This window comes from Diabrotica virgifera, chromosome 5 (assembly GCF_917563875.1).
Source record: "Diabrotica virgifera virgifera chromosome 5, PGI_DIABVI_V3a".
In the NCBI taxonomy this organism is placed as follows: Eukaryota; Metazoa; Arthropoda; class Insecta; order Coleoptera; family Chrysomelidae; genus Diabrotica; species Diabrotica virgifera.
The window spans coordinates 2728840-2756615 of NC_065447.1; the positions used below are offsets into that span (position 1 = coordinate 2728840).

The 27776-nt window shown below is 31.3% G+C and overlaps 2 protein-coding genes across 4 annotated transcripts in view; one reads left to right on the forward strand and one right to left on the reverse strand.

Annotated features, from left to right (window-relative positions):
* Nucleotides 1-2201: 2201 nt before the first annotated feature.
* LOC114333481 (calcyclin-binding protein) lies at nucleotides 2202-10412 on the reverse strand. Its single transcript, XM_028283372.2, has 5 exons — nucleotides 10189-10412; nucleotides 9922-10138; nucleotides 3084-3290; nucleotides 2846-2996; nucleotides 2202-2476 (listed from the first exon to the last, which is right to left on the reverse strand). Exons 1-5 carry the CDS (start codon nucleotides 10210-10212, stop codon nucleotides 2386-2388), a joined length of 690 nt encoding a protein of 229 aa, XP_028139173.1. The 5' UTR covers nucleotides 10213-10412; the 3' UTR covers nucleotides 2202-2385.
* Nucleotides 10413-11140: 728 nt separating this feature from the next.
* The window catches only part of LOC114333470 (uncharacterized), a 35975-nt gene continuing 19339 nt past the window's right edge, over nucleotides 11141-27776 (forward strand). For 2 of the 3 annotated variants that reach the window (XM_028283361.2, XM_028283355.2), the window contains exons 1-3: nucleotides 11141-11526; nucleotides 11593-11734; nucleotides 15364-15512. In XM_028283361.2, the coding sequence (XP_028139162.1) occupies nucleotides 11313-11526; nucleotides 11593-11734; nucleotides 15364-15512 (505 nt within the window). In that variant the 5' untranslated portion in view covers nucleotides 11141-11312. The remainder of the gene's footprint in view (nucleotides 11527-11592; nucleotides 11735-15363; nucleotides 15513-27776) is intronic. The other variant, XM_050652225.1, reaches the window with a different exon arrangement.

Below are 27776 nucleotides of genomic sequence, written 5' to 3' on the forward strand. Positions count from 1 at the left end.
AGATGTTTAAAAAGTACTATTATTATAAAATAGGGTATATTCAATGAAAAATTAGGCTTATAAGCAAATTTTTGTTCTCAAAAAGATTATAAAAAATAGTAGGTAATATGGTATTATACAAACCTTAGGATGAAACTTAGGGCCGGTTGTTCGAACGCTAATCAACAATGATCACTATCAAATATTTAATTACTGTCACCAAAACTGTCAATGTCAACTTTTATTGGGTTGCTGAAAACATAATTTATTAAAATTATGAGATTAGTTAATCAATTAACATAACAATTATTAACATAATTGATTAAGTAATTTCATATTGTTTTCAGGAACCCAAAGTTGACATTGACAGTTGGTGACAGTAATTAAATGTTTGATAATAATCATTGTTGATTAGCTTTCGAACAACCGGCCCTTGTCTTAGAAATGAGTGTACCGAAGGCAAAACTCTTTATTTAACAAAATCACATTTACTATTAAATATAAACAATCAATTAAGTAAAAACAAATTAGAAAGAAACGGGAAAGTTTTAAAAAGATTTTCATAGAATCCAAGATGATAACCTGGAATGGTTTTCTTTTGCAGTAAACCCAATAAACCATTTTTCTTCTGCTCTGAAAATTTATCTGAAACAGTATACAATTACGGAAATATATACTATTACACTGATAAAGATTGCATCATATCCCAGTAAATTTTTTCACGAAAACTATACAATTTCAAATAGAAGAATGTTTGAAAATATTCTGAACAAAGTTAAATAAATTAGAAATTATATACTATTAATGAAACACAAAGCTTACCTTCAAGTTGATAATTTTGGTTTTGTATACTCTTCAAGAGAGACAGCGTGTGAATTTCCTCAATTCGTGAACACAGCTAAAGATTGTACCATTTTAGAGAGAAAGAGATGCAAAATCCGTCCAATTTAAAACTAGCCAATGCGCTCCCTAGCGGATATTTCTTGAATTACGATTGATTGTCACTATTCCAGAGAAAATATTGATGATACTGAGCGTTTCTATATACTTAAAGCGGTAGTTTCACATAGCAGTTCACTGTTATCGCAGCGGCTTTTAGCGGTGGGGATATATCTACTGCGATGGGTTTTACTGCTACCTACTGATTCACTACCCTTATGTCAAAATGAAATAGTCAGTTTTTAAAGATGGCGCCGAATAAAAAAAGGTGTAGATGGTGTAACAACTTATATATTACTATTGAAGAAAAAAATATTATGGAAAAAAAGTACCCTCGGTGGCGAAACGAACATACAGTAAAAAAAGATATTGGGTGAATACACCCTTATTAAACAGACCTGGCTTGACATGGAAAATAATTTATTAACAGAACCATTAAAACTATGGCACTGTTGGACAGTAAATAATCATCTGTGCTCATTCCTGTTGGTTGGCTATCATGAATTTTCTTTTTTTCTAGTAGATACGTTGCTCTTATGGATGCTATCTTCTTTTTTATGGTTTCTTTATCTATAATCTATACCCACCTTTTCCGCAATTTTTGCAATTGCATCCTTTCTCTTAAATGAATAAAAACATTTTTTTTCGTCCGAGAATGTAATGTATTTTCGCCAGATTTCGCCATTTTTATTTTATAAATAAGTTACTGCGATAGCAAAACTAGAATTATTTCTACTTATCGCAGTAATTCTTATAACAATCTACTGCGATCGAAGTGGTATGATTCACAACGAAGAAAAGGTGACAGTCAAACCACGCCTAACAGTCGCTGTGATAACAGTGAACTGCTATGTGAAACTGCCGCTTACTCAATTTCGTAAAAATTTGGAGATTGTACACTTTTCATGCGAAGAGACGATATGACAGAAGCTCGAAACAAATAACAATCGATGAAAAGCCCTATGCTAAATTCCATTGAACGATGTAATAGCAGCCCAAGGCATAGAAAATAACCACATAAAAACTATGCTATCATTAATTTTCTGACTATAGGCTATAGGTAATTTAAAAATTTGAAGAAAAATCTTCTGCATAATAGGTATATTTATTTTTAAAAACAATTTATTGTATATGTAGCCCTTTTTTGGGGTGTTTAAAAATAAAAATAAATATGTCTGTTATGCAGAAGATTTTTCTTCAAATTTTTGTTAATTAATGGTATACAGCCAGCAACAGGAAATTCTTCCTTGTGTGTTATATAGGTAATTTGTAAGAAATTATCATTTATTGGACATTTTATACCTTTTATTACATCCTTAGAACACATGTCATTACACATGTCATTCAGCGGAAGATTTTATAACAGAAAGACATTCTACAAACAAAATCATTGAAACTTGGGAATTGGAAACGTTTTTATGGTATAAAAAATTATAATATAATATAGCAGTATCCTACAACAAAGTGTTACATAAAACTGGCGGCCTGGTTTTTCCCCTGGCTTTCTGTCCAAGCTTTGGCAATAGTTCGCTTCATTTCATCATCTCCAGAATCGTACCTGAAAAACATTCAGTTTTAATAACAGTACTCCCTAGATATGTTAACATTTTGAATGCTGATGATGTCTAAAAACGTGATACAGTTACTATTGTCAAGTGAGCATGATGGATTCAGGCATCATATGCACAACACTCGTTTGGAGGTTAGTATTTGTTCGACTTTAGTTCAAACAAGTTGTCTTTATATTGAGGACTTAGATATAAAATATAAGTGTTTTTTAATATCAGTTTAGATTCATATGATCGATGAAGCACTTTCAGGGCCACCTCGACCAAAACACTACAATGTAAATGCAGCGAAAAATTGAGTTAGCACCCATGTCACGTTAGGCATATTTCGTCAGCAATGAAAGGGTTAATAAACTTACATATTTTTCATCAATGACATTAGTCCTTCAGATGGATCCAATTTGTCAGTGTCCATTTTAGGTGCCTTACTGTCACTAGCCTTTTTCTCCCATTCTGTAACATGTGACCAGTTATCTGATGATGTTTTTGCTGCATTTATCAATACCATATCTAAAAAATCACAAATTACCACATTATCTTGAAAATGAACTTCAAACAATGCCGAAAAGTTTGAGAGCACTAAACATAAAGTCTTACCAGTTTTAACTTTCCATGTGCTCTTCACTGGATCAATATTTTTCAACAGATTTTTAATTTGCCAACTATGGTCCTTATTATCCAGATCCGTCACTGTTAAACTAACGGTTTTGGCAGTAAATTCACAACTGACATTTTCTGCAGGAACACTCTGTACATTCTTTAAAGTAATATAGAATTTGACATACTTATCGGACTGATCCCATGCTGAAATACAAAAAAAATGGTTAACATATTTGATAAAACTACAATGTGAAATTAATCAAAATATATTTATACATGTGGTTTAGTGCAGTGATGGCAAATTTATTGAGCTAGGTGTAAACAGGAGAGAATGAATGAGATGGAGTTGTCAAAACACATTTATAACCAAAGACAGGATAAAATGAGGAGAAGATGCAGGTCTCAAGCACAATTTAAGGACCAGGTGAAAGACGACTTATTGGAATATGTTTTGTAATGTTGTTCATGTAAGCTTTAGGTTTTTCTTATTTTGTGTAATTTTGATGGCCTTGACATTATACAGTTATATTTGAAAACCAATTGGCAGCAATGAGAAATGACAAATGTTTATATAAAAAAGTTAAGCAGGTTGTTGTTGTTGTTGATAAAAATGAATGTTGTAGTTGTTGAATAATGAAAAGCAGATTTTATTCAAAGTCAAATCCTAGTTATTTCTTAAATGAAAACATTAAACTCTAAAGGCGCATTTAAATCAAAGCGAACACGAACGAATGAATGAAGGAACGAATTTGTAGGTGTTCGCTTGGTCACTCATTCGCTACAAAGTAGGGCCATTTACATTGAAGCGAACGTTCGCATTCGTTGATGATCGGGAGTGCATATTGCCCGCAGATGTTTTTAAGATGGGCCAGTGCCAGTCACACGTTTAAGTTTATTTTCGTGTTTCTTGCTGGGTAAATTTTAATACAATAATAGCTTACAAAAATAGCAGGTAGCAGGTATTATACGCTGTTTGAGGGAGCTTAGAAAATAATATAATAAAGAACCAGCTTTCTTAAAATTCTTCATCGAAAAAGTTACTTGCTCTTGATATTATGACTATATTATGTTTAAATAATAAATTGTAAATTTGGTTTATCAAAATAAATTTGCTTTTAATTAATCTTAGCAATTAATTTGATTTGGTCACCTCATTAGTGTTTCTGGGTTGAAATTTATCCAATAAAAACATTAGGCTTTTAAAAGCAAACCACTTCGAACCCTCTTTTTGTCTTTCTCGTCTAAATGATGCCAGAAGCTAATTCATTTTTTTAGTTCAGAGACATCACAACCCATTCCTATAGAAATGTTAAAACAAGCATCAGTTTTTGTTTATTATTTTATATAGCTTCGATTTTGGGTTTCATAGGCATATTCCATATTGCAAAATTATGTTTTCACAACTACGTACACAATAAACAACCCTCTCAAACTAATGTTTGTAAATAAATTTTTTTTATTTATTTATTTTACGAGAAAACCCCATTAACAAATTACAATTAACAAAATAAATAACAATATGTAAACAGATTGAAAATAAACTTAATTCTAAATTAAAAATTTAAAATAAATTATTACCATTATCCATTATCATATACACCCTTAAATAGAGACTAGGTTACATCACGTCATATTGCAATCTAAAAATTTATGCTCTTTAACTGACTTTTAAAATAATATAAACTAATACCAAAGACCTCTAGATGATACTGATTTATAATTCTTGCATATCTATCTAAAGGAGAGTAGTAACCATAGTTTGTTCGGTGAAATGGTACAAAAAATGAGATAGAACGATTTCTCCTATTTCTTGAGGGAATCCCAATGTGTAATTGATAGATAGATAGATATCTTTATTTCAAAATAGGTAACCTAATATACAAATTTAACTTAAATACATTTTTTTACATATAAAACGAAGGAAAATACAATACAATGATTCACAATAAAAAAATTCAATAAAAAAAATAATAAATGTAATAATAAATTAAAAAATAATAACAAATTATAATCAAAATTAATAACGAATTATAATCAAATTAACAAGTTCCCCAACCAATAAAAGTCAATAAAAATAAACAAAAATATTGTGCACGTTCACCGCCAATTCAAATACATACTACTTTAAATTTTTAAGGAAAACCTTTAATTTATCTTTAAAACTTTTAACTGTCCTACAGTCTTTTAATTCATTAAATTCTCTGAAACCTCTAAATATTAATGAATTCATTGAGCTGCTATAATTCATTTTAGAAAAGTATATGTTATTTTTATTTCGAGTATCGTGTATGTGTGTATTAGGAAAATTAATAAATTGCTGAAAATAATTGGGAGCTATATTGTTTTTAATTTTATAAACAAAAATCAATGCAAAATACTGAAACCTTTGATATACCGAAAACCAGTTCAATGTATTCAGCATTAAATTTATTGGTGTCCATCGACCCATTCTTAATATTATACGCATGCCACGATTTTGTAATTTTTGAAGTTGTCCCATTTTATTTAGGTTGAACAAATATAAGACTGATGCACAATAATCAAAATGTGGTTGGATTATTGAATTATATACAGTAAGTCTAGTTTCTAAAGATAAATTTTTTGCTATTCTTGTAAAAAAGAATAATTTCTTGCTGATTTTTTTGTGTATATAAACAAAATGATTTTCCAATGAAAGAGTGTTATCAAGTTGAAATCCTAAGTATTTAATAGTTGTTGTTATTTCAATCTTTTCACCATTTATGGATAAATTAATGCTATTTATATTGATTTTGTTATACTTATATCTACTGGTTACAATTAGAGCTTTTGTCTTTGATACATTTAATTTTAACTTGTTTAATGTTAAATAATTATAAACAGCCTCTAGAATTGAATTCATTTTTGCCACTGCATTTTCCAAGCATACATCACTACAAGCTATTAACGTATCGTCAGCAAAAAGATTGACCAACTCGCAATCCACACACAGATCTATATCATTCAAGTAGAGAATAAAAAGTAATGGCCCCAGGACACTGCCCTGAGGTACACCTAGATCAATGTTAAGTTCATCTGACATACAATTATTGAATTTAACCTTCTGCTTGCGATTTGATAGATAATTATTCAGCCAGTCAAAAACTCCACCCCTAATGCCATACTGCCACAATTTTGCCAGTAAAATATTACGGTCTATGGTCTCAAACGCCCTCTTAAGGTCTAAGAATACAGATACTACATATTTGTTTTGATCCAATTCAGTTTTAAATTTACTAATTGTCAATTGAAGTGCCGAATCACAAGAGTGTTGCTTTCTGAAACCAGATTGATTACTTATCAAAATAGCATTTGTTTTAACATGTTCAATAATTTGATCATACACAACAAGCTCAATCAATTTTTCAATTGGGGGTAGTGTATTGATGGGTCTAAATTCTTCAGCTTTCACTGTATTATTGATTTTTTGAATTGGTACAATTGTACTAACTTTAAGTTGATTCGGAATTTTACCAGTAGACAGACAAGTATTGATTAAATTTAGTATAATATGCCCAATTGTTTCAAAAATGTCTTTGAGAATTTTAGCGTTTAATATATCATGAACTGAGCATTTACTGTCTAATTTATTAACATACATACATAATTCGTTTAAAGATACTAATTTAAATTTATTTATTGGTAGGTATAAGTTACTATTTTTATTACACCAGGTTTGCCTCAAATCCAAAGCTCCAACAATATTGTTGATACTTGAAACAAAGTAACTGTTGAACTGGTTAGCGATTTCTTTGCTATCTTGACATGTTGAATACATACCTGTTTCAAATTGAACATATTGAGGTGAACCCTTGGATTTAATGTTCACTAAATTTTTTAATGTTCTCCACATTTCTTTGGGGTTGTGTCTAAATCTATCTATTTTATTAAAATAATAAAGATTTTTTTTAGTTTTTAACAAATTAACAACTTCATTACGATATCTTTTAAAATTACTCCACAACTCCTGTTTAAACAGTTCAAGTGCTGTTTTAAAAGTTCTATAAGCATTATCACATAATTTTATAAGAGAGTAAACTTCGTTATCAAACCAAGGTAGCTTTAAGTTAAACCGGCAGATTTGAATAGGTGCTGTTTTATTGATTTCAATCTCACAATTTAAAAATAACTCATTAAAAATCGAGTCAACATCAACAGAATTCAAATTCCAGTTATAATACATTAAATTAGTTTGAATTGTCAAAATATTACTCTGACTTAAATTTCTAAATTTCTTAACATTATAATGCTCTGTACTTTTAGTATTTCTTAGATTAACAGAAATAATGGAGTGGTCAGTTAATTTTGGAGTTTCATGAACATTTACTATGATATTATTAGTATTTGACAGGACATAATCTACCAGCGTTTTAGATACATTTGTCACTCTAGTAGGTTCTGTAACTAATTGGCAAATACCGTAGCTCAACATTTGATCATTTATTTTTTTGACATAAAAAGTTCTTGACAATTGATCTAAATTGAAATCGCCCACTAAAATGAAAGAGTGGTTCGTTGAAACAATAAAATCAAAAATATTATCCAGTTCTTCCATAAACCTAGCATCTGATGATGAAGGCGAATGATATATGCAACCTATGTACCAAGTTGATGTTAAAAAATTAACTTTTAAAATTACACACCAATAATTTTTGTCAAGGACATACTTTCTTACAAGAGAACATCTATAGTCACTTTTAACATATACTAACACTCCACCAGTATACCTATGATTCAATAGATCTGTACAATATATTGTACAATTTACTAATTTGTACAGAAATATTAATCCAGCACAAATCCTGCGATCTACAAGGGATTGTAACTTAAGTTGCTTTTCAATTTCACTATACTCATGATCTACTATAATCAACTTAAGTTTATAAGAGCACACCCGCAAGAATTTATGCTGAATGCTTTCAATTGTTGCAATGTGCACTGCATGATATGGAGACCATATCACCAAAGCATACTCTAATCTAGACCTAACTAATGAACAATAAAGAATTTTGAATGTATTTACAGAAAAAGTTTTACAACTCCTAACTATAAAACCTAGCATTTTTGATGATTTCACTGTAATTGTATTAATGTGTTCCACAAAAGTTAAGTTTTCATCAAATATAACCCCTAAATCCTTAATTTTAGAAACATAATTCAGTGTTATCCCTTGTAATGAATATGAAGTATTCATAATCAAGTATATTCAAATGGGAAATAAGCCACAATTTTACCTAAAAATGATTTTATTAATGTTTCGACGCCCAAGTCGGGTGTCGTTGTTAAAATACAAAATAATTTGAATAATTAATAAATACAAAATAATTATTTCCCATTTGAATATACTTGATTATAAAAATGCCACAAGAAAATAGCTTCAGAACAACATTATGAAGTATTCAATTTTCTAATTCCTTTAAAGAAGCTTATGTTAAGAAATTAAATCAGTACTTCTAAACGAATTCGTTCGCTACCGTCTATCCACTGCCCACATTGAACAACGACTTCCTTTGATGATTCGCTCACTTACTGACATCGGTTGGAACATGTGCGAATGCAAACGAATTTGTTTGATCGTGCTCGATTCACTGTACAAATACAATAAAGTTAACAAACGAATTCGTTCGTTCGTTCGTGTTCGCTTTGATTTAAATGCGCCTTAATACGGCTTACAAGTATTAAGAGTACAGAATTGCAAAACCAAGGCGAAGGATAAGAAGGGAAAGTGTTCAGACACTAGATATACCTACTACATTGTTGTTGGTACACCATGTATAATTTGGTTGTACGATTATTACATTGTTTTTGAAGTTGTCAAATAAAAATCATCAGAAAATCCACAATTTTACGTTTCCCTGTCTTTATAAAACACTACAACAAAATACAAAAATAACATTATTGGCATCCCTGGATCATTAAAGATTCATGCAGAACCTAAAGCTAGAGAGGGAAACAATAAAAGTATTCCTGAAAAAAGTTTTCAAGGAAATTGAAGAGATGAATCCCAGTGACGAGAAGACAATACAAAGACTCCTGCAACAAGTTGATGATAAAGCAGAGTGAGTATTCCTTCTAGACAACAATATAAAAAACATTCTATTTGCAGAAGAAACACAGACAGTGATGATTATCACGAAAAAACGAAAAGATCCAGGCATAGAATAACTTTGAAGACTCCTCTCAGATTCAATGATGCCTGATTCCTGGGTTCGGAGAATGTTGGGACTCTGGATATACAGTAGAGCGTCGATTATCCGAACTAATTCGGGGACATGGGTGTTCGGAAAACCGATTTGTTCGGATAATCGAACTATATTGATATAGTCAAACATATCTAACCACATGTGAATGAAAGCCTACCTACAATACCTTTATATACCTACCTACATATTTATTTATATCTTTAATGACGAATAGCAATTAAACAAAAAAGTGTAGGCTTTGCAATAACATATTTTTAGATACAATATTGAAGAAAATTTTAAGATATTTTAACCGTTAATTATTACTAACGCTTGCTCGGTACTCGAGTGCACGGCGCGGGATTTGGGAGTTCGGATAACCGGTTGTTCGGTTGATCGACGTTCGGATAATCGACGCTCTACTGTACTTTGTTGTTGTTGGTACACCATGTATCGCTTGGTTGTATGATTATTCCATTGTTTTTAAAATTGTCAAGTGGTCAAATAAAAATCAACACTACAACGAAACACAAAAATTACAGATGGAAGCTGATTCTAGAACATGCCAGGACCCACCAAGGGTTATAGAGCCAATGATGACGTTGATGTCATAGGTTCACTGGTTAAGGACTTACCATAATTATTTATTTTAACTTGATATCTCTTATTTACTGTTCCGGTAGAGGGACTGGCGATTGGAGAGGTTACAGGATTGCTTTGAGTTTTCAGTTTTTCTTCCAAAAGTACAACTTCCGATACCAATTTTCTGATTTCTATACTCAGTATGTCTTTATTTTTTTGTCTCGTGGCTTGTTTTTCTAGCGATTCGAGCTCAGCAATGTCTTTCTTCAGCTGCAAGGTTGTTGTTAATAAGAGAATTCAATTATTCAGATAATACTTACTTCTGTGATTTTCTCCATTGTCATTACTGAATACTTTTCTTATACAATATCCAATAGGGGCTAAAATTTCTTAAACTGCAATAAAAGAACTTAAATTTTACCGAAAACAGTTTATTATTACAAGACTCAATACTTTTAGCAAATGAAGGAATGTATTCTTTTTCTCATGATCATCTTTCAGTGCGTCACAGTTTTTCGATTTCTTTCTAACGCATTAAATTGTATGTGACAGAAAAAAAGGCACGTCGGTGATTACTTCTAGTTCTGTGATTATTCTAGTTGTCGATAGATGGCGCCATAATTAAAAAAAATAATTTTTTTAATTAGATAATAATATTACAAATATAATCTGTATAGTTTATAAGACTATACAAATCAAAGAAAATACCATTTTATAAATGCAAGAAACACTTTTGATTTGTTTTTATTCTAAATTGAAAATAAAATGTGACAACTGTCAGATTTAACTAAAATGTCATGTTAGAATAAATGTCATAAATATGTATTATCACGGACTTACCCTTTTTCCTATCATTTGTGACGCACTGAAAAATGATCATGAAAAGGACAATAAATTTAAGGTTATAAACTACCACCAACTGACTACCAACACTACCGACAGTGGCAGCACCGGCAGCACTTCGGAAAGGGTGGAAAAATCTAGAATATTCAATTTAATACCTATTACCGATAAAAAAATTACGCAAATATAAAATGAATGTTCTTATTAGACCTTCGTTAAAATATTTTATTCAATTATATGAATTTTCAAAAATATATTACTGTTAAATATTTAGGTTTTAGGCGGATGTTTTTCTACACTTTAAAGCCCATTCATTCTTACGTCACTTTCGAGGAAGAGCAAATGCGAGACGCGACGTCTGGTGGTAAATTTCAAAAGCATTAACTTTGGGAAAATTCGGCGAGAACATTGGTGTGTGACGTGTGACATGACATTGGTCATTGGTCTGCCAGCTGCCAGTCTGCCTGCAATCCACAACTGCAATCTGCATTGATATTGTTTATTTATCTATGTGCATTTTGTATTTTGTGCATAGTGCATTGGTCATTAATTTTAATTTGTGTACATTTGTACATGTTTATATATGTAAATTGTATTAACAATGACTTCGACTCAACCTTCGACTTCACACAGCTACTGCAGTGTTCCTCAATGCTCAACCTATTATAATTCAAAAATACCAATTTCCTTCCATAGGTTTCCGTTGGACGAGAATATGAGAAAAGTTTGGCAAGGTGTTTTGCAAATTGGCAAACCTATATCCAACTACATGACGGTGTGTAGTTTACATTTTACTGAAAAGGATTACTTTCCAAGTAAGTGTTGATTAAAGTATTATTTCTATATTTTAATATAGGTATTTAGACTAAAATAATTTTTAGTAACACCTGAAACTAAATTGAAAAGACTGAAGAAAAATGCTGTTCCATCAGCTAAATTGCCCCAAAGGTCTCATGAAGTTATTAGTAGAAAACATAAGGCTCCAACGGAAAGAATTGACACGGAATTGAACAATCCTCTCATGTAAGTAAAGTGTAATAAATATGAATAGTACATAACATTATTGATTATCTAAACTAACCAATGCTATGCTTTTTCTCATGAGCATCTTTCAGTGCGTCACAGTTTTTCGATTTTATTCTAACACATTAAATTGTATGTGACAGAAAAAACGCACGTCAGTGATTACATTTCATCGGTGACATTTATAACATTTATTCTAGTTGTGAATAGATGGCGCTATAATCAAAAAAAAAATTTAGGAATTATATAATATATCTACGAGTATAATCTGTACAATTTATAAGACTATACAAATCAAAGAAAATACCATTTTATAAATGCAATAAAGACAATTGATTTATTTTTATGCCAAATTGCAAATAAAATGTGACAACTGTCAGATTGAACCAAAATGTTATGTCACTAAAATGTATATTATCACGGACTTACCTTTTTTTCTATCATTTGTGACGCACTGAAAAATGCTCATGGAAAGAAGCATAAGACAAATTTTGTTAATTTAAAGTTTGTATTAAACTTGTATTAAACGTAGTATTTTTTAATAATGTTTAAACGACTCCAAAATTAAATAATTAAAATGCAGTATAATTCTGTGTAAATGATTTATATTTGATTTATATAACGTTTTACGTGTTCGAGACTTCGACTTCGAGATCAAAAATGACAAATGAATTGTTTTTGTTTTCCCTTTTCCCGAAGTTATCGTCCATCTTTGAAATTTTGAGCGCCCTCTGTAGGAATTGGGAGCAAGTAAAGTAAGAAAAGAATAAATAGGTTATGTTATAATTTTATGTAAAACTTTGGTAAATAAACAAACTGAAGCTTGAATTTGGTTGGATATAAAAACGATTTTGTTATGAGGTAAGGTACATCTACAACTATATTGCCTTGACTAAAGTTTTTTTTCATTAGAAGAATTCGAGATTAAGTACACTATTATGTACACTAAGTACACTACTTGCTACATATAGTGGATGTTGCCCTTTTTACACTGATTGAAAATAGTGGTAGAGACTTAAACATTACTAACATGTTACTGAGAGAAGTAACCTTAGCTATTGAGCAAGAAGAAAAGAGAAGATGGACGAGAGATTGGTCGTTAGTTAAAGGTCCTCTATAGCACAGCAGTGTTCGCACTGTACAACCCGAATGTATTCAGAGTAAGTTCAGGATTAGTTTCCAATGCGCAGGCATCAACGTAAACTTATCCTGGACATGTTCAGGATTTTTCGTTCTATGAACAATTTATGGATTCGTAATGTAATGACGGGTTGCATACATTAAGGTTAGAGAAGGAAGCCTTTTCTTGTCCCTTTCTTATTTCGAAATCAATCTCAACAAAAAATGCAAATGCAAAAAATTTGTATTTCAACTTTCAACAAAGAGAAAGAGAATAACAGCAACAGGCAAAGGATTAACTTTCTATTCAATGCCTTTCTTAGAAGTTAAAGTTTGATTAGCATCTTTATTATTTCGACAATATAATTTGGTATTTCCACGCCGCCGACATCCGGCTTAAATTTTTGTAGAGAGTAAAAGATTGTTGAGTTACTTGGAAATTGCAGCTTGTTATTTAGATATAAAAATTACCTTTAACTTCCTGGGGGTTGAACATTATCTGAAGGAAGGAATAATTTAATAAAGCAATCATTTCCAATTTTGATATATTGAATTTGATAGGTTGTGGCATTGTGTTGTGGTTTATTTTATTTTATTTATCAACGGGCAAGCCCAATTATAATAATGTTAAACTATAAAATCCTAACACTGACTGTATCTACGGTTACAATACAAAAAGTTAATCTGTATTATTATACAAAGCAATACAAAAAGTTATCTATACAAAAAGTTAATCTGTATTATTATACAATGCAATACAAAAAGTTATCTACAGTAGACTCCCGTAAGTTCGGCCACCTCGGGACCGGACCCTAGGCCGAACTTAAAAGTGGCCGAACTAACTGATGCTTATCTAAAAAATGCCCATTTATTGTTTGTATAGATCTAGCACAAAAAAAATACTTGTACATTAAGTAGAAGACAACACAGAGGAATAGTCTGACATATTTAATACATATGAAAAGATAGAGCGTTACAAAAATACTATAAAACAATACTTACAGAACTCTAGGCCCAATAAAATTTAAAAATATTATTGCACATTACTGGTTTGGCTTCTTAAACACATTAAAAATCAGTAATTTTTTTCTGAATTTTCTTTTCTAATGATTTTTGATGTGCAAAGGCACGCCAATTTTTAATAATCATTACATCGATGGCAGTTGCTTCTTTTTGCTGTTCGACGTAGGTAGCTGCCAGTTGCAAAGCTGCTTTGCCTTCAGGGTGGCTCATTTTATTTTCTTCATCTTCCTTTTCATCCTCAGAAGCATCTGTGTCGTTATTCTTCTCATTTTCTTGGCAAATGACACACTCGGCGATTTCGTCGTCGTTCAAAACCTCGTTGTGTAGCTCCGTTTCAAAGTTGATCCACTTCAAAACATCCTCTTCAACAATGGGACCACAGTTCGGTTGTTGCTGAAGGTCGTGCAGTAGAGCTGCATTGCCATCAGGTTCGTTAACAAGAATGTTGTTTGGGTCATCTGCTGATGTGTTTGCTTGGTCAATCTTATCTTCTATATTTGGCCAAAGTTTTTTCCAAGACTTTACAAACGTCGATGGTGGTATTTCGTCGTATACCTTGGCCTACATGTACACAACATCCTTCATATTAACTGACTTCAGCACTTTTAAGAGGTCTGGTCTAAGTTGTCATCAGCCTCCAGTTTGGAAAGAACTGCAGAAAGCAGCTTTCGGCGATACTTTCTCTTGAAGCACTCAGTGACCCCTTGGTCCATTGGCTTTTGAAGACTGGTAACATTGGGTGGCAGGAACAACAGTTTAATTTCTTTTTGAAGACACTGAAGACCTTCCTGGTGAGGGTGAGTAGGCACGTTGTCAAGCAGTAGAAGTGCTTTGATGGGCAGAGTCGCTTCTGGCTGGCGCTCGCCAAGTGTGTGACTAATGCTCAGAGAGCCGGCTGGACTAAGCGGAGACCGAACTAACCGAGGCCGGACTTACGGGAGTCTACTGTATATCCATTACTCAAGTCAAGAGTACACAAAACCTGACGCAAGAATGAGCCAAAGGTTGCAAAGAAATTGCATTAGAGGTCGCTATAAGCTTATGTTGGTATAATATTTAAATACAGTCGGAAAAATGAAAGATTACTAATGAACGATCATATCAATCACTTATTTTTCTATAACAAACGTTTGTTATTTATACAAAAAGACAGCAAATACAAAATAAGTGATTGATATGATCGTTCATGGGTAATCTTTCATTTTTCTGATTGTATATTTGCCAACCAGTTGGTACATTTTGATTCAATTCAGTCTTCTTACAAAGCTTCTTTGATGACAGGAAAACCTAGAAACATGTGTTAGAGCATGGTAAGAGACTCAAATTAAATCAAAACGAAACCATCTACATATTTTTATATTATTTTTATTACATTACCACAACTTTTAAAAGGCCGTTAAGATAATAAAGCCACAAGTTTTGGGAATGTTCTATACAATATTTGAATAATTACAGGGTACATTATTTAATATGATATCATTTTTCAGTGAGACTTCTTGTTCTGTTCCTGGATGCAACAATAAATCGACTGGGAGTGAATGTACTGAATTTTTTCCCCTACCGGAAAATGAAACTACTAGACAAGCATGGCTTAAATTGTGTTGGTTAACAGCAGAGAATTTAGATCGCTCAAAAGGTAAGTGTGTAATTAGTGGTTTTGTTTAACAGGTTAAGTGCCACATACATCCACTTGGGTAAACACTAGCAGCTTGTGCTAAGACAAAATCTTATACAGTGATGAGTACGCTAAAAACCAGGAAAATAACACAAAAGATGGAAAACATAATACATCGTGAAGTAAAAAGAGATGAAACTAGTAGAAATGTGGGAAATTATCATTAGAAACCTAGAAAACATACATTGAGCTGTAAAAGTAATCCAGAGATGGAAGCCCCAAGGAAATAGAACAAGAAAACCCAGGAAAATAACGCAAAAGATGGAAAACATAATACATCGTGAAGTAAAAAGAAACGAAACTAGTAGAAATGTGGGAAATTATTATTAGAAACCTAGAAAACATACATTGAGCTGTAAAAGTAATCCAGAGATGGCAGCCCCAAGGAAATAGAACAAGAGGAAGGTCCTGTCAAAAATGGATAGACGACGTAGAAGGGGACTTTAAAACTAAAACCATGAACATCAGGCTGTGGTGAAGGAAAGTATCTGACAGGACAGAATGGAAGAACATTGTTAACAGCCCAAGACTCACAAAGTGTTGTAGCGCCATTAGAAGAAGAAGAACCTATAAAACATCACATTGCATGATAGTTTTCCACCTTTAGTTAGCTTAAGAGCTAGTTGACTTCAGTCATAATTATTATATGTATGACATTTAGTAAAATATTTCAGTGTTAATATATTTTTATTATTAGTTTGATTTATAATAATTAAAATGTCTACTAATTAATGTTTTTTTACTATACTTTATTTCACGTTAAGAATAGAATGTTACACTTATGGAGATCTTAGGGGACATCCATAAACTACGTCGTTGAGAAGAGGGAGGGGGGCTTGCTTATTTCGACGAAATACGACAGGGGGTGGGGGTATGAGTGCACATTCGACGTCGTTTAATATATTGGTATATTTAAATTTGTCGCTATTGCCTCTATAAATATAATTTTTTACTAGCTTTTACCAGCATTAAAGTATAAAAACAAAAAACGTATAGTTTTTGAAATGAAATTTAAAATAAAACAAAACGTTTACGAATAAATACACCTTTGTTAAAATTAAAAAGAATTCTCTTCTAGATACTTTTATCGCATACATTTCGTTTTTATCAGTCACACCCTTAAAATAATATTAGGTAGCACTTTTGTACAGGACATCAAACAATAAGACATTGTTCTTTGGGTTTAAACAAGGGCTTCTATATATACAGAACAACATCTGGAAGCAAACAATATTAAACTGTTAGTTCATTTATGTGCTGCATACTCTGTGTGAAAAAATAGTTCTGAAAGAATGAATGGAAATAAAATATTGTGTTCTATTTAGTTAGTAAGTCGTATTTCTACTTAGAAAAGATTTATACGCAAAATCTTGGTCCAATGCTATTTAAATGTATTCATTTTTTTCGAATACTCAGAAAACTAATAAAAATTTTTGAAAAATTTAAACGCAGATTGAGAGATTACATTATTACCGAGGGCCAAAAGTTTCTGAAAACATCTATAATGGTTATTTTAATAAGTTACAGGGATAAAAAAAGAGAATATTTAGTCTGATTTTTAAGTTCAAAAATTTCATTCAAAAGAAACCTTTTGTTTATTCTAAGGGACTTTCAGCCGTCGGTAATAATGTAATCTTTCATTCTGCGTTTATATTTTTCAAATATATTTATTAGTTTTCTCAGGATTCGAAAAAAGAATGCATTTAAACAGCATTGGACCAAGATTTTGCGCCTACCCCCTTAATTGTTCTTGTTATGATACATTCGCAAATAAAGTTTCAAGGTTGATTAAAAAAAACAGAAATAACATTGAATTTTTTTAAATCACTGAAAGGGGGGTCGTGAACTGCAATGACGACGTCGACATGGGGGGGGGGGGTTCGTCCGTAAACGACGAATTAAGACGGAGGAGGGAGGGTATTAAAAAGTCCAAATTTTTTACGACATAGTTTATGGATGCCCCCATTACAGTGTTGACAAACCTCTCGGGCACAAGCGGCTACTCTACTGCCGATATACGATTAATTTTAATCAGTACGGCGTGGCATCGGCGCATTTCTATCGTTCATAAGAAATTCATGGGGCTATCTTCGCAATGTTCTATTTTTAACATGAAATAAAGTACATATAGCATGTCTTAATTTATTCAATCATTTGTTCTTACATGGGAAATTAAAATAGAATGTTTTTTGACATCATACATATAATTATGACAGCCACATATCGACGGCGGAAAGGCAGGACCTCTAAACTGAAAAATTTGTATAAAATGAGTTACTTTGGTTTTCGCTTTAGAATAAGTGTATCAGCACCTATTAAACAGCGGTTACAGCTGGGAAAATTTCCAGAAGGCGACTTTCGCAATGCAAACTTCACAGCCATTCGCCAAAGTTTTGAATCTATTGACTGGGACAATCTCTTACATAATAAACAACTCAATGAAATGATTTCTATATTGTATGACTCTCTGTACTATGTTATTAACCTGTATGTATAAGTCTATGAAAATGCTTGGTTTCATTAAAAGAACATCTCGTGATTTCACAGATATAAATTCAATGAAAATTTTATATTGCTCAGTTAGATCTATATATCTATTATATTATCTAGTTAATAAAAATAAACTTGATAGAGTTCAGCATACCTTTCTCAGATACGTACCCTTTAAACAACATATATATCGTAGCTACACGGATATGGAATTATTATTGAATATTACTTCATTAGAAACCAGTAGAAAAAGAAAAGATCTGACAATCTTATTCAACATTATTAATGGTAATAGTAGCTGTCCCGATCTGTCAAAAATTAGTCTTTTTGTACCTATTCGGTCAACAAGACAAACCCAAACTTTTCACATAAGCTTCCATAGATATAACTATACTTACAATTTTTTACCACGAACACTTAGACTTGCGAATTCTCTAAATGACTTAAATATATTCTGCAATTCCTTGGATAGATTCAAAAACCATTTGTTGAACATACAATGTTAATGATATAATTTCTATCAGCAATTTTTAAGCTTAAACTTTGTTTGTTTTTTATATCGTAATGTTTTTTTCCTTTAACTTATTAGCTTTGTTATCCAATAGATATTGTAATATTTGTTCTTTGTGTTGACACTGTTTATGTTTTTGCTTTTGTCCTTGTAATATTTTTTTTGTAATAATATTTTTCTGAATTGGGCTTGCCCGTAAATAACTAAATAAATAAATAAGGCTTCCCAGCTGTTACCGCTGTTTAATAAGTGCCAATACACTTATTCTAAAGCGAAAACCGAAGTAAATCATTTTATACAAATGTTTCAGTTACGAGGTCCTGCCTTTCCGCCGTCGATATGAGAACTAGCTTTATCTCGTACTCACTACTTAATGTTTTTCATCTTTTGCGGGATTTTAGGGCACTCATCACTGTAAACTGCTCAGTTGTGCCAGACTCATTAATTTCTTTATTTATTGTCATGGGAAAACCAATATTAGTACATTGACCCTTTCCACTCCAAACCTTTTTGGTTTTTATTCCACCAACCCCAGGCTAAAATTTTGTCTTTTAACTTCTCCGTTCCATCTCTGGACAATTACCGGTATTAGATTTAATTGAATAATTAAAGTATCTTGCGAATATAGAATGTTTCTTTCAATTGTGATTCAAAAATTTTACTAAAAAAATCCCTCCATTTTAAAAAAGAACTATTACAGTAATTATTATCCACATTAACTATATTATCCACAAAAAGAACTATTATACTGTGTCGAATGTCACTCAACACTGGAACTGGTGTAACAAAATCAATGTCAAGTGATACTCAACATTAAAGTGGAAAGGTTTAAAACTTGTCCACCGAAGAGAGTGGACAATAATATAGCTGAATGAAACATCTTATTTATTTATTTGGAGTATGAACATTTTCAATACACTCAAAATATAAAAATGTTTTATCCAGACATTTATTAAAAAGGGTTAACTTGTTTTTTGGTATTTTGAAATTTCTCTCTCCTATTGTGCTACATCCCAAGTTGGGCCCTATCCTCCCGCAGGAGACAAAATTCAAACTATAGCAGCCAGTCCAAAATGTGCCATCATTGGTTTAATATTTGTTTACTTGTTGTAGTCATTTTAAGGTGTATCTCAGTTTTTATGGTTGCTGTGAACTACATATTTCATAATATTTGAGTATTTTTGTTAGGACAATTTTTTTAAAATGACAAAAGAGGTTTTTCTAAAGGGCAGTCTGATAACTTACCCGTTATGAACATACCTAAATCTTTATTATTATCATTAGTTTATTTTAATTATATAGTAAAAACAGTTTCAGAAAAATATTGTATAGGTAAACATGGTACAATAAAAAATTCAATCTGTAATGTACATCTACCAAAAGTTATATTTTGTTTTTGTTCAAAATACACTTGATTTATTAAAAAAACTATTAAGCAGACAACAGACAATATAAAACTATTTTCACATACATGAAGACCTTGAGAATGAACTAAAATGTCTTTAATGTCCTATAACAGGGGTGGCCAAGCTCCTTGATAATCGAGCCATTTTTCAAAATTTGAAATTTTTCGCGAGCCGCAATTAAACAATTATTTAAAAAGTGTAAAAAAGGTTTTTAATTTTTCTTATACTGTTTGGACTACACGAACTTTAAAGTGAAATAAAATGGTTCACATCGTTGTTTCAAATATGCAAATAATTCTACAAGCAGACTTTACTAATTCAGAATACTTCAATTATTCATCGTCTTTCCACCTTTTTCTGGGACGGCCAACTGATCTTCTACCGTCTCTCAAAAAACACTGTCTTTAACACTCTGTCTTCCTCTGATCTTACCAAATGACCTGCCCATCTTATCTTCGCTTTTATATCTCTTACGATGTTTTCAGTACCATACAGTCATTAATTCAGCTTTGCGGCGCCTTCTCCACTCTTCTGTCAATTCATCTCTTTGAGGGCCAAATATCATTCTGAGAACTTTCCTTTCAAACACCAGCAGCTTATTTTTTTGCCGCTGATGTAGAGTCTATGTTTCACTCCTATATGTAACAATTGGGCGAATAACTGATATACAGTCTTAATTTAGATTGGCTTTTTAGTAGCTTAGATCTTAATAATGATGATAGGGAGTATGATGCTCTGTTCCACGCAGTTATTCTTTCTGAGATCTCTGTTTATATGTGGTTGTCATCTGTGATTACTGCCCTTAGATATTTAAACTCTTTTACTACTCCGAAGTTGTGATCATTAATAGTTATGTTCTGCCTAACTCTTGGTCTTGGATTTTTGGTTACTTTCATGTTTTTCGTCTTCTATTCATTTATTCGAAGGCCCAGACTACCTGTTCCTTTCACTAGTTGTGAAAACACCTCTCTCACGTCTCTTGTAGAATGAGCGACTGCACCTAGATCATCAGCAAAGGCCATCAATAGTTTTGATCCTCGATTTGCAAATCCCCCTGTCAGCTCAGATAATATTTTACTTATTACCTATTCTAAGATCAAATTAATTAGCAACGATGACAAGGGATCTCCTTGTCTAAGTCTAATGTTACACAGTCTTTTATATTTTTTGTTGTCAATCTTTAAGTCATTTTAAAACACAAAAATTAAAAGTAATTCAGGTACATGTATTGAGAGCCACAAATAATCCTTCAAAGAGCCACATGTGGCTCGCGAGCCACAGTTTGGCCACCCCTGTCCTATAACATGCATGTGACCACTTTAATAAACACCATTTCTTATCGACTGGTAATCTAATAAATATTTTATTGAGAGAGAGAGAGAGAGAGAGAGAGAGAGAATTTATTGTTTCTAAAAATGGGTTTACATTTATAAAACACAACGTGGTATAGTACAAACACAGTACAAGATACATTAAAATACTAACTATAAAACTTCCATAATAAAAAAAGCCATCAATTAGCGCAACTGTCCTCAAAAAATTCCTCGATACTATAGTAACACTTAGATAATAAAAACTTCTTGATTGCTCTTCGGAATACAAAAATATTGCTTGAGGATCTTATATTGAGTGGTAGGTGATTAAACACTTTCTTTCCAGTGTAAATAAATGATTTTTTTAATTAATGTAGAAGAGGGAATTGGAAGTGGAATAACGTAAGTTAGACGAGTGTTATAAAGGGAATCTGTCCGAATATCCTCTTTGTGTTTTTTAAAAATTAAGCACGCTAATTCAACGATATATATGCAAGGAAGTGTCAAGATACCATGTTTCCGGAACAGAGGCCTGCATGATGTACCAAACTTGACCTTGCATAAATATCTAAGTGCTCTCTTTTGTAGCATGAAGATTCTACTGAAATGATGAAGAGAACAGCTACCCCAAAAGGCAATACTGTATCTCAAATTAGATTCAATCAGGGCCACATAAACACTTTTTGCAATCTTGAAATCCAAATGGTGTGCAACTGATTTGACAGCAAAGCAACCCGATGATATCTTTTTGCTTAAATATACAGTGTGTTGCTCAAACTTGAGTTTATTGTCAATATATAGACCTAAAAATTTGTTAACAGTATCAGAACAAATGCCTTCATTACCCAGAGTAATGTTGTTTAGATCATTCTTAAAAGAAATTAATTTCGTTTTTGAAAAATTAAATGTCAAATGATTAGCTTTGCACCACTCTAAGATTTTTAGCATATCACTACTAATAATCTTGTTCAGTACTTTAGAGTCCTTGTTTTGCCATAAAATTGTGGTATCATCTGCAAATATAGTAAACTGGCCATTAATATCGAGGTTAATTATGTCATTAAAATAGATCAAGAAAAAGATAGGACCCAAGACAGAGCCTTGAGGTACGCCACAATTAATAAAGATATTACTAGAATGGTGCTCATTGATTGATACAGACTGGCATGTCTTTTAAGTATGAACTGAACCACTTTAGAGCAGTGCCTCTAAATCCATATCTTTCCAGTTTATTAAGAAGTATTTTGTGATGGACACAGTCAAAGGCTTTAGATAGATCACAGAAAACTGCAGCAGCAACATAATCGTTATTTAAGTCTAAGTATAGTTTTCCATGAATTCGAAGATGGCATCATATGTACTTTTTAATGACTGGAAACCGAATTGGCAGGAAGAAAGTAAATCGTGTTTTTGTAATAAAGTCATCATTCGGATTTTGACCAATTTTTCTACAACTTTTGAAAGCGATGGTAACAAAGATATTGGGGGTTTTAATGGTGGTACTTTAACACAATGGTATTCTTTTTCCAAAGTCAGTTTGCCAAGTGTCGGCTTTTGAGATTCTTTGATGTAAATGCCGACCATTGGCGTGGAAATTAAGAAAAAGGATCAGTTCATCAAACGCATATTTCAAGAAAAATCAAAATTTTTGGGCAGAAATTGTTTAAACAATTTTTTAAACAAATTCAAAATATCACCTTTTGTATCCAAAAAATATTGTTTTAGGTTTTTGGCTGACTCTAAATAAGAAAGTTACTGTGTCATTTTTCTCAAAAGTTGATAGTTTTCGGGTTATAGGCGATTTAACATCTGAAAAATACGAAAATACGCATTTTGGAGGCTAAAAACTCATATATAATTTATATTTACATTATTATCTTTGAGGTTCTCAAGAGCTTAGATTGAAGTTTAAATATTAATTTTGAATATTCTGAACAGTGATCGTTTCTAACTTCAATTTAGACCGTTGTTTTTTAATTGTTAATTATGCGCATCAATCACATTCATGTTTATGCCGTATACTATTTCAAAAATCTCTTATTTTGCTTTGTTCTGAAAAACATTTTTTGTTTATTTTGTGTCATTCTAAACCAAAAAGGTTTCTTGTCATTTTCTAAAAAAGTTAATAGTTTTCGAGTTCTAAGCGATTTAAAATCTGAAAACAGCAAAAATACGCATTTTCGAGGCTTGAAAACTCATATGTAGGTATAATTTTTGAGGTCATCGTGTGCTTAAATTGAATTCTAAACATTAATTTTCAAGATTCTGAACAGAAATCGTTTCGAACTTTAATTTAGACCGTTGTTTTTTAATTGTTAATTATGCGCGTCTATCCGATTTTTATGCCGTATACCATTTCAGAAATCTCTTATGAACTTCTCAGAAAAATGAAAAGAAATATTTTGTGTGTAGAATGGCCTACAAAATCTAAAAAAAAAATGTTTTTGAGGGTTAAATAAGAGATTTTTGAAATAGTATACGGCATAAAATCGGATGGACGCGCATAATTAACAATTAAAGAACAACGGTCTAAATTGAAGTTAGACCCGATTACTATTCAGAATCTTGAAAATGAATGTTTAAACTTCAATTTAAGCTATTGACAACTTCAAAAATAATAATTTAAATATCAGTTTTTAAGCCTCTAATATGCGTATATTCGCATTTTTCAGATCGCCTATAACTTGATTCGCCTGTAACTCGAAAACTATCAACTTTTGAGAAAAATGACAGGGTACCTGTCTTGTTTAGAGTGACCAAAAAATTAAAAAAATATATATTTTGGAGCAAAAGAGGTGATGTTTTAAATTTAGTTAAAAAAATTGTTGAAACAAATTCTGCACAAAAAAATAGCTCGGCGCCCTTCAGATATGTTTAAGGGGATATTTTTGAACAGGAATCTGCAAAGAAATCGAATTATAATTTTTTTCACATTGGAACGTCCTCACAATATGGACTATCTACCTATTTTCTTTATAATAAACTAATAAGTTATAAACTGTTCATTGATAAACGTCCTTTGCAGCAGTGTCAACCCTACTCAGTTTTTTATTTCGTCGCTTTCGTTTTAAGGAATGATATATAACAATTCCTAATTTAACAGTTTTATAGATCGTCTTATACCCTATTTTTGTTAATTTCTGAATTCCCGAAACAATTGCATTATCAGTCATTCCAGTATATATTTTAAACGAGTTCACATTGAACGTGCAAATCGATATTTTTTAATTCGATTAATTATTTAGTAGCAAAATATAACCTAACCTTACAGTTACAACTCCGCCACTGTTGGATGAACAAATTTTGGTTGTAGAGACACAGATGTTCCGCGGTGTTGTTATCGTGAAAAACGATGCCAAGTTAACGTTAGGCAGAGTAGGGAAGAACTAATACTAATAAACTAATAGTGTTCTTTTGTTGTTGAATTGAACGAAATATATAAGTAATGGATGTGACCATCACAGTTTGGTATTTTATTACTTAAAATTTGATACTTTCGATGTTTAAACTTGTTTTACTAACATTAAAGCAAATTCTTAATAAATACCTTGTCTCTTATCTAAAATCATCAACATGGCAACGTCAATGTAAAAGGAGCTTCTTAATTTTGTCCAGACTACAATGTTGCCGATACTCCAAAATTTCTTTAAAGTATAATATATACAAAGTTGCTTCAATTTATTAGTGAAAGCCCATTGAAATTTTAAGTATTACCTAGTTAACTAATTTATATATTTTTTAAGAATTTTTTCATATTATCTTTCTAACAGTGTCAATGACTAACAATTGAATACTAAAGTAGGGAAAACATTTTCAGAATATGTAAACTTGGGAATTTTAGGAAATATATCTGACAACCTTGATTCGAAAGCCGGTCTCTTTGATATCAATATGACTGCTGATTATGTTGGAAAATTATTAGTGGATAAACTGTACTAAACAATACTTATAGTAGTTACTTTTATTTTCCATAGTAAACGCACAATTCAATACTATCTCTTCAAAACCTGCATAAAACTCCAATATAAATAAAATGATATACAGTCAAACCCGCTTATTAGAATGCCTCTTAAAGGAATATCCCGGTTTAAGGAATAAAAATTTGAGGTCCCGAAACGTTTCTACTAGCGGCCAATGATCGGTTATTAGAATATCCCGGTTATAGGAATACTTTTGATTGGCACGAAGGCTATTCCAATAAGCAGGTTCGACTGTATACTTTTATATGAGGCAGGAGAAATGTGAAATTTTGGAAATCTTATTTTTAAACGACACTGAACATTATTATGTAATAAAACAAAAATGTGCCAGTTCTCTATTGGGTGGATACAAGCAAAAATTTGAGTTTTGTTGTCCACCCATTTGGGTAGACATATACAATATTTTGAGTTTTCAGGAAAAACGTCTGACACTTAACCTGTTAATTCTGTTATGCATTATAGCCTAATAAAATAAAATAAAAAAAGTCAAAATGTAAATTCGTACAGGTTGAAACAAATTTTATATCAAAGTTTAGGTGGGTACAAAAGATATTTTCAAGAAAGTATCCAAATCATACAAGGGGATCATTGTTTAAATAATTAAAAAGGGGTCATTATTGCAAAAAAAAATACTTTTTTAACTGCTGAGGTAATTCACTTATTAATGAAGGTCTATGGGATTTTTTTCTGAAAAAGTTAAAAGGCTAAATCTTTCACGTAAGACTTACTAAATTAAATTTGACCCCCTATTTATTATAATTGTATATAAAACTTAAAAAACAAATTTGCAAATAATTATTTTTAGCGTTTTAAATAAACACTATAAAATATCTTATTTTACAGACGAAGTTGCGCTATGTTACCAGTATTAAGCAAAAAAAATTGGTCAAAAAATATTTAATATTTTTTGAGATATTGAATTTGTTTATTAAATGTTACTATATTTTCAATTGCAAAAACGCGGTTGTTGTCAAAGAAATATTCACCTGCATAAGATCTCAATATTTTTATTTTTATGTATATTTTCGATAAATGTATTGATAAATTCAAATTTCAATTAAACTTTCCTCTAAAATGGCATTTGAAAATTATTCAAATTTGTTTATAATTTGTATTTTTTTAGTAACGTCGCGAGGATTAAGTATTTTGAAATGCCGTTTGGATAATTGGGTTCCTGGGAATTTTTTACTAATTAACAAAATTTTTTTGTTGTTTTTTCTTCTTTTTTTTCTTGGAGTTATATTACTACGGGCCCTTTTAGGGTTAAATTTCATTAAGAATGTCGAATATCTGAGTTGTAGATTCTAGACCTAAAAATATTAAGATTTAACTAAAATCTCTTAAATAAAATGTGGCTACTTACTGAGTTACAGGGTGTTGTATTTAAAAATTTAAAAATTATTGTTACAAAGTACTTTAAAACTATTTGACGTATCCTTATCATACTTGGCAGAAAGCGTGGCTATTATACACCCTACTAAATTGTGATTAATAAACGTTTCTAGCTAGTGCCAGGGGCTAGAGGCGTACGACAGGGGATAGTGAATGATTGACCCTTCCCAAATTCTACGCCACTGAGTGAATTACTATTTTAGGGAAATTTTTCGATTCTCCAATACTTTGTATGTAAATAATTTTAGTGGTATCGATAAAGTCATCAGTTTGCGAGATATTGGAAGTTTAAAATTAATGAATGAATGAATGAATCAAAATAACTGCCGTTTCATTTTTAACGTCCAATATCTCGAAAACTAATGACTTAATCGTTACCAGTAAAGAGAATATTATTTACATAGAAATAATTTCGCTAAAATAGTAATTCCCTCAGTGGCGTAGAATTTGGGAAGGGTCAACCATTAACTATCCCCTGTCGTACGCCTCTGGTAGTAGCTAGAAACTTTTATTTATCACAATTTAGTAGATTTTATAGTACCCACAATTTCTGCCAAGTATGATAATGATACGACAAATAGTTTGAAAGTATTTGGTAAAAATAATTTTTAAATAAAACACCCTGTAACTCAGTAAGTAGCCACATTTTATTTAAGCGATTTTAGACCAGTCTTAATATTTTTAGGTCTAGAATCTACAACTTAGAGATTAGACATTCTTAATGAAACTTAACCTTAAAAGCCCGTTGTAATATAACTCCAAGAAAAAAAAAAGAAGAGGAAAAAAAGATAAAAAAAATTTTTAATTAGTGAAAAATTCTCAGGAACCCAATTATCGAAACGGCATTTCAAAATATTTAATCCCCGCGACGTTATTAAAAAACCAATTATAAACAAATTTGAATAAATTCAAGTGCCATTTTAGGGGGAAGTTTAATTAAAATTTGAATTTATCAATACATTTGTCGAAAATATACATAAAAATAAAAATAATGAGATCTTATGCAGGTGAATATTTCTTTGGCAACAACCGCGTTTTTGCAATTGAAAATATGGTAACATTTAATAAACAAATTCAATATCTCAAAAAATATTAAATATTTTTCGACCAATTTTTTTTTGCTTAATACTGGT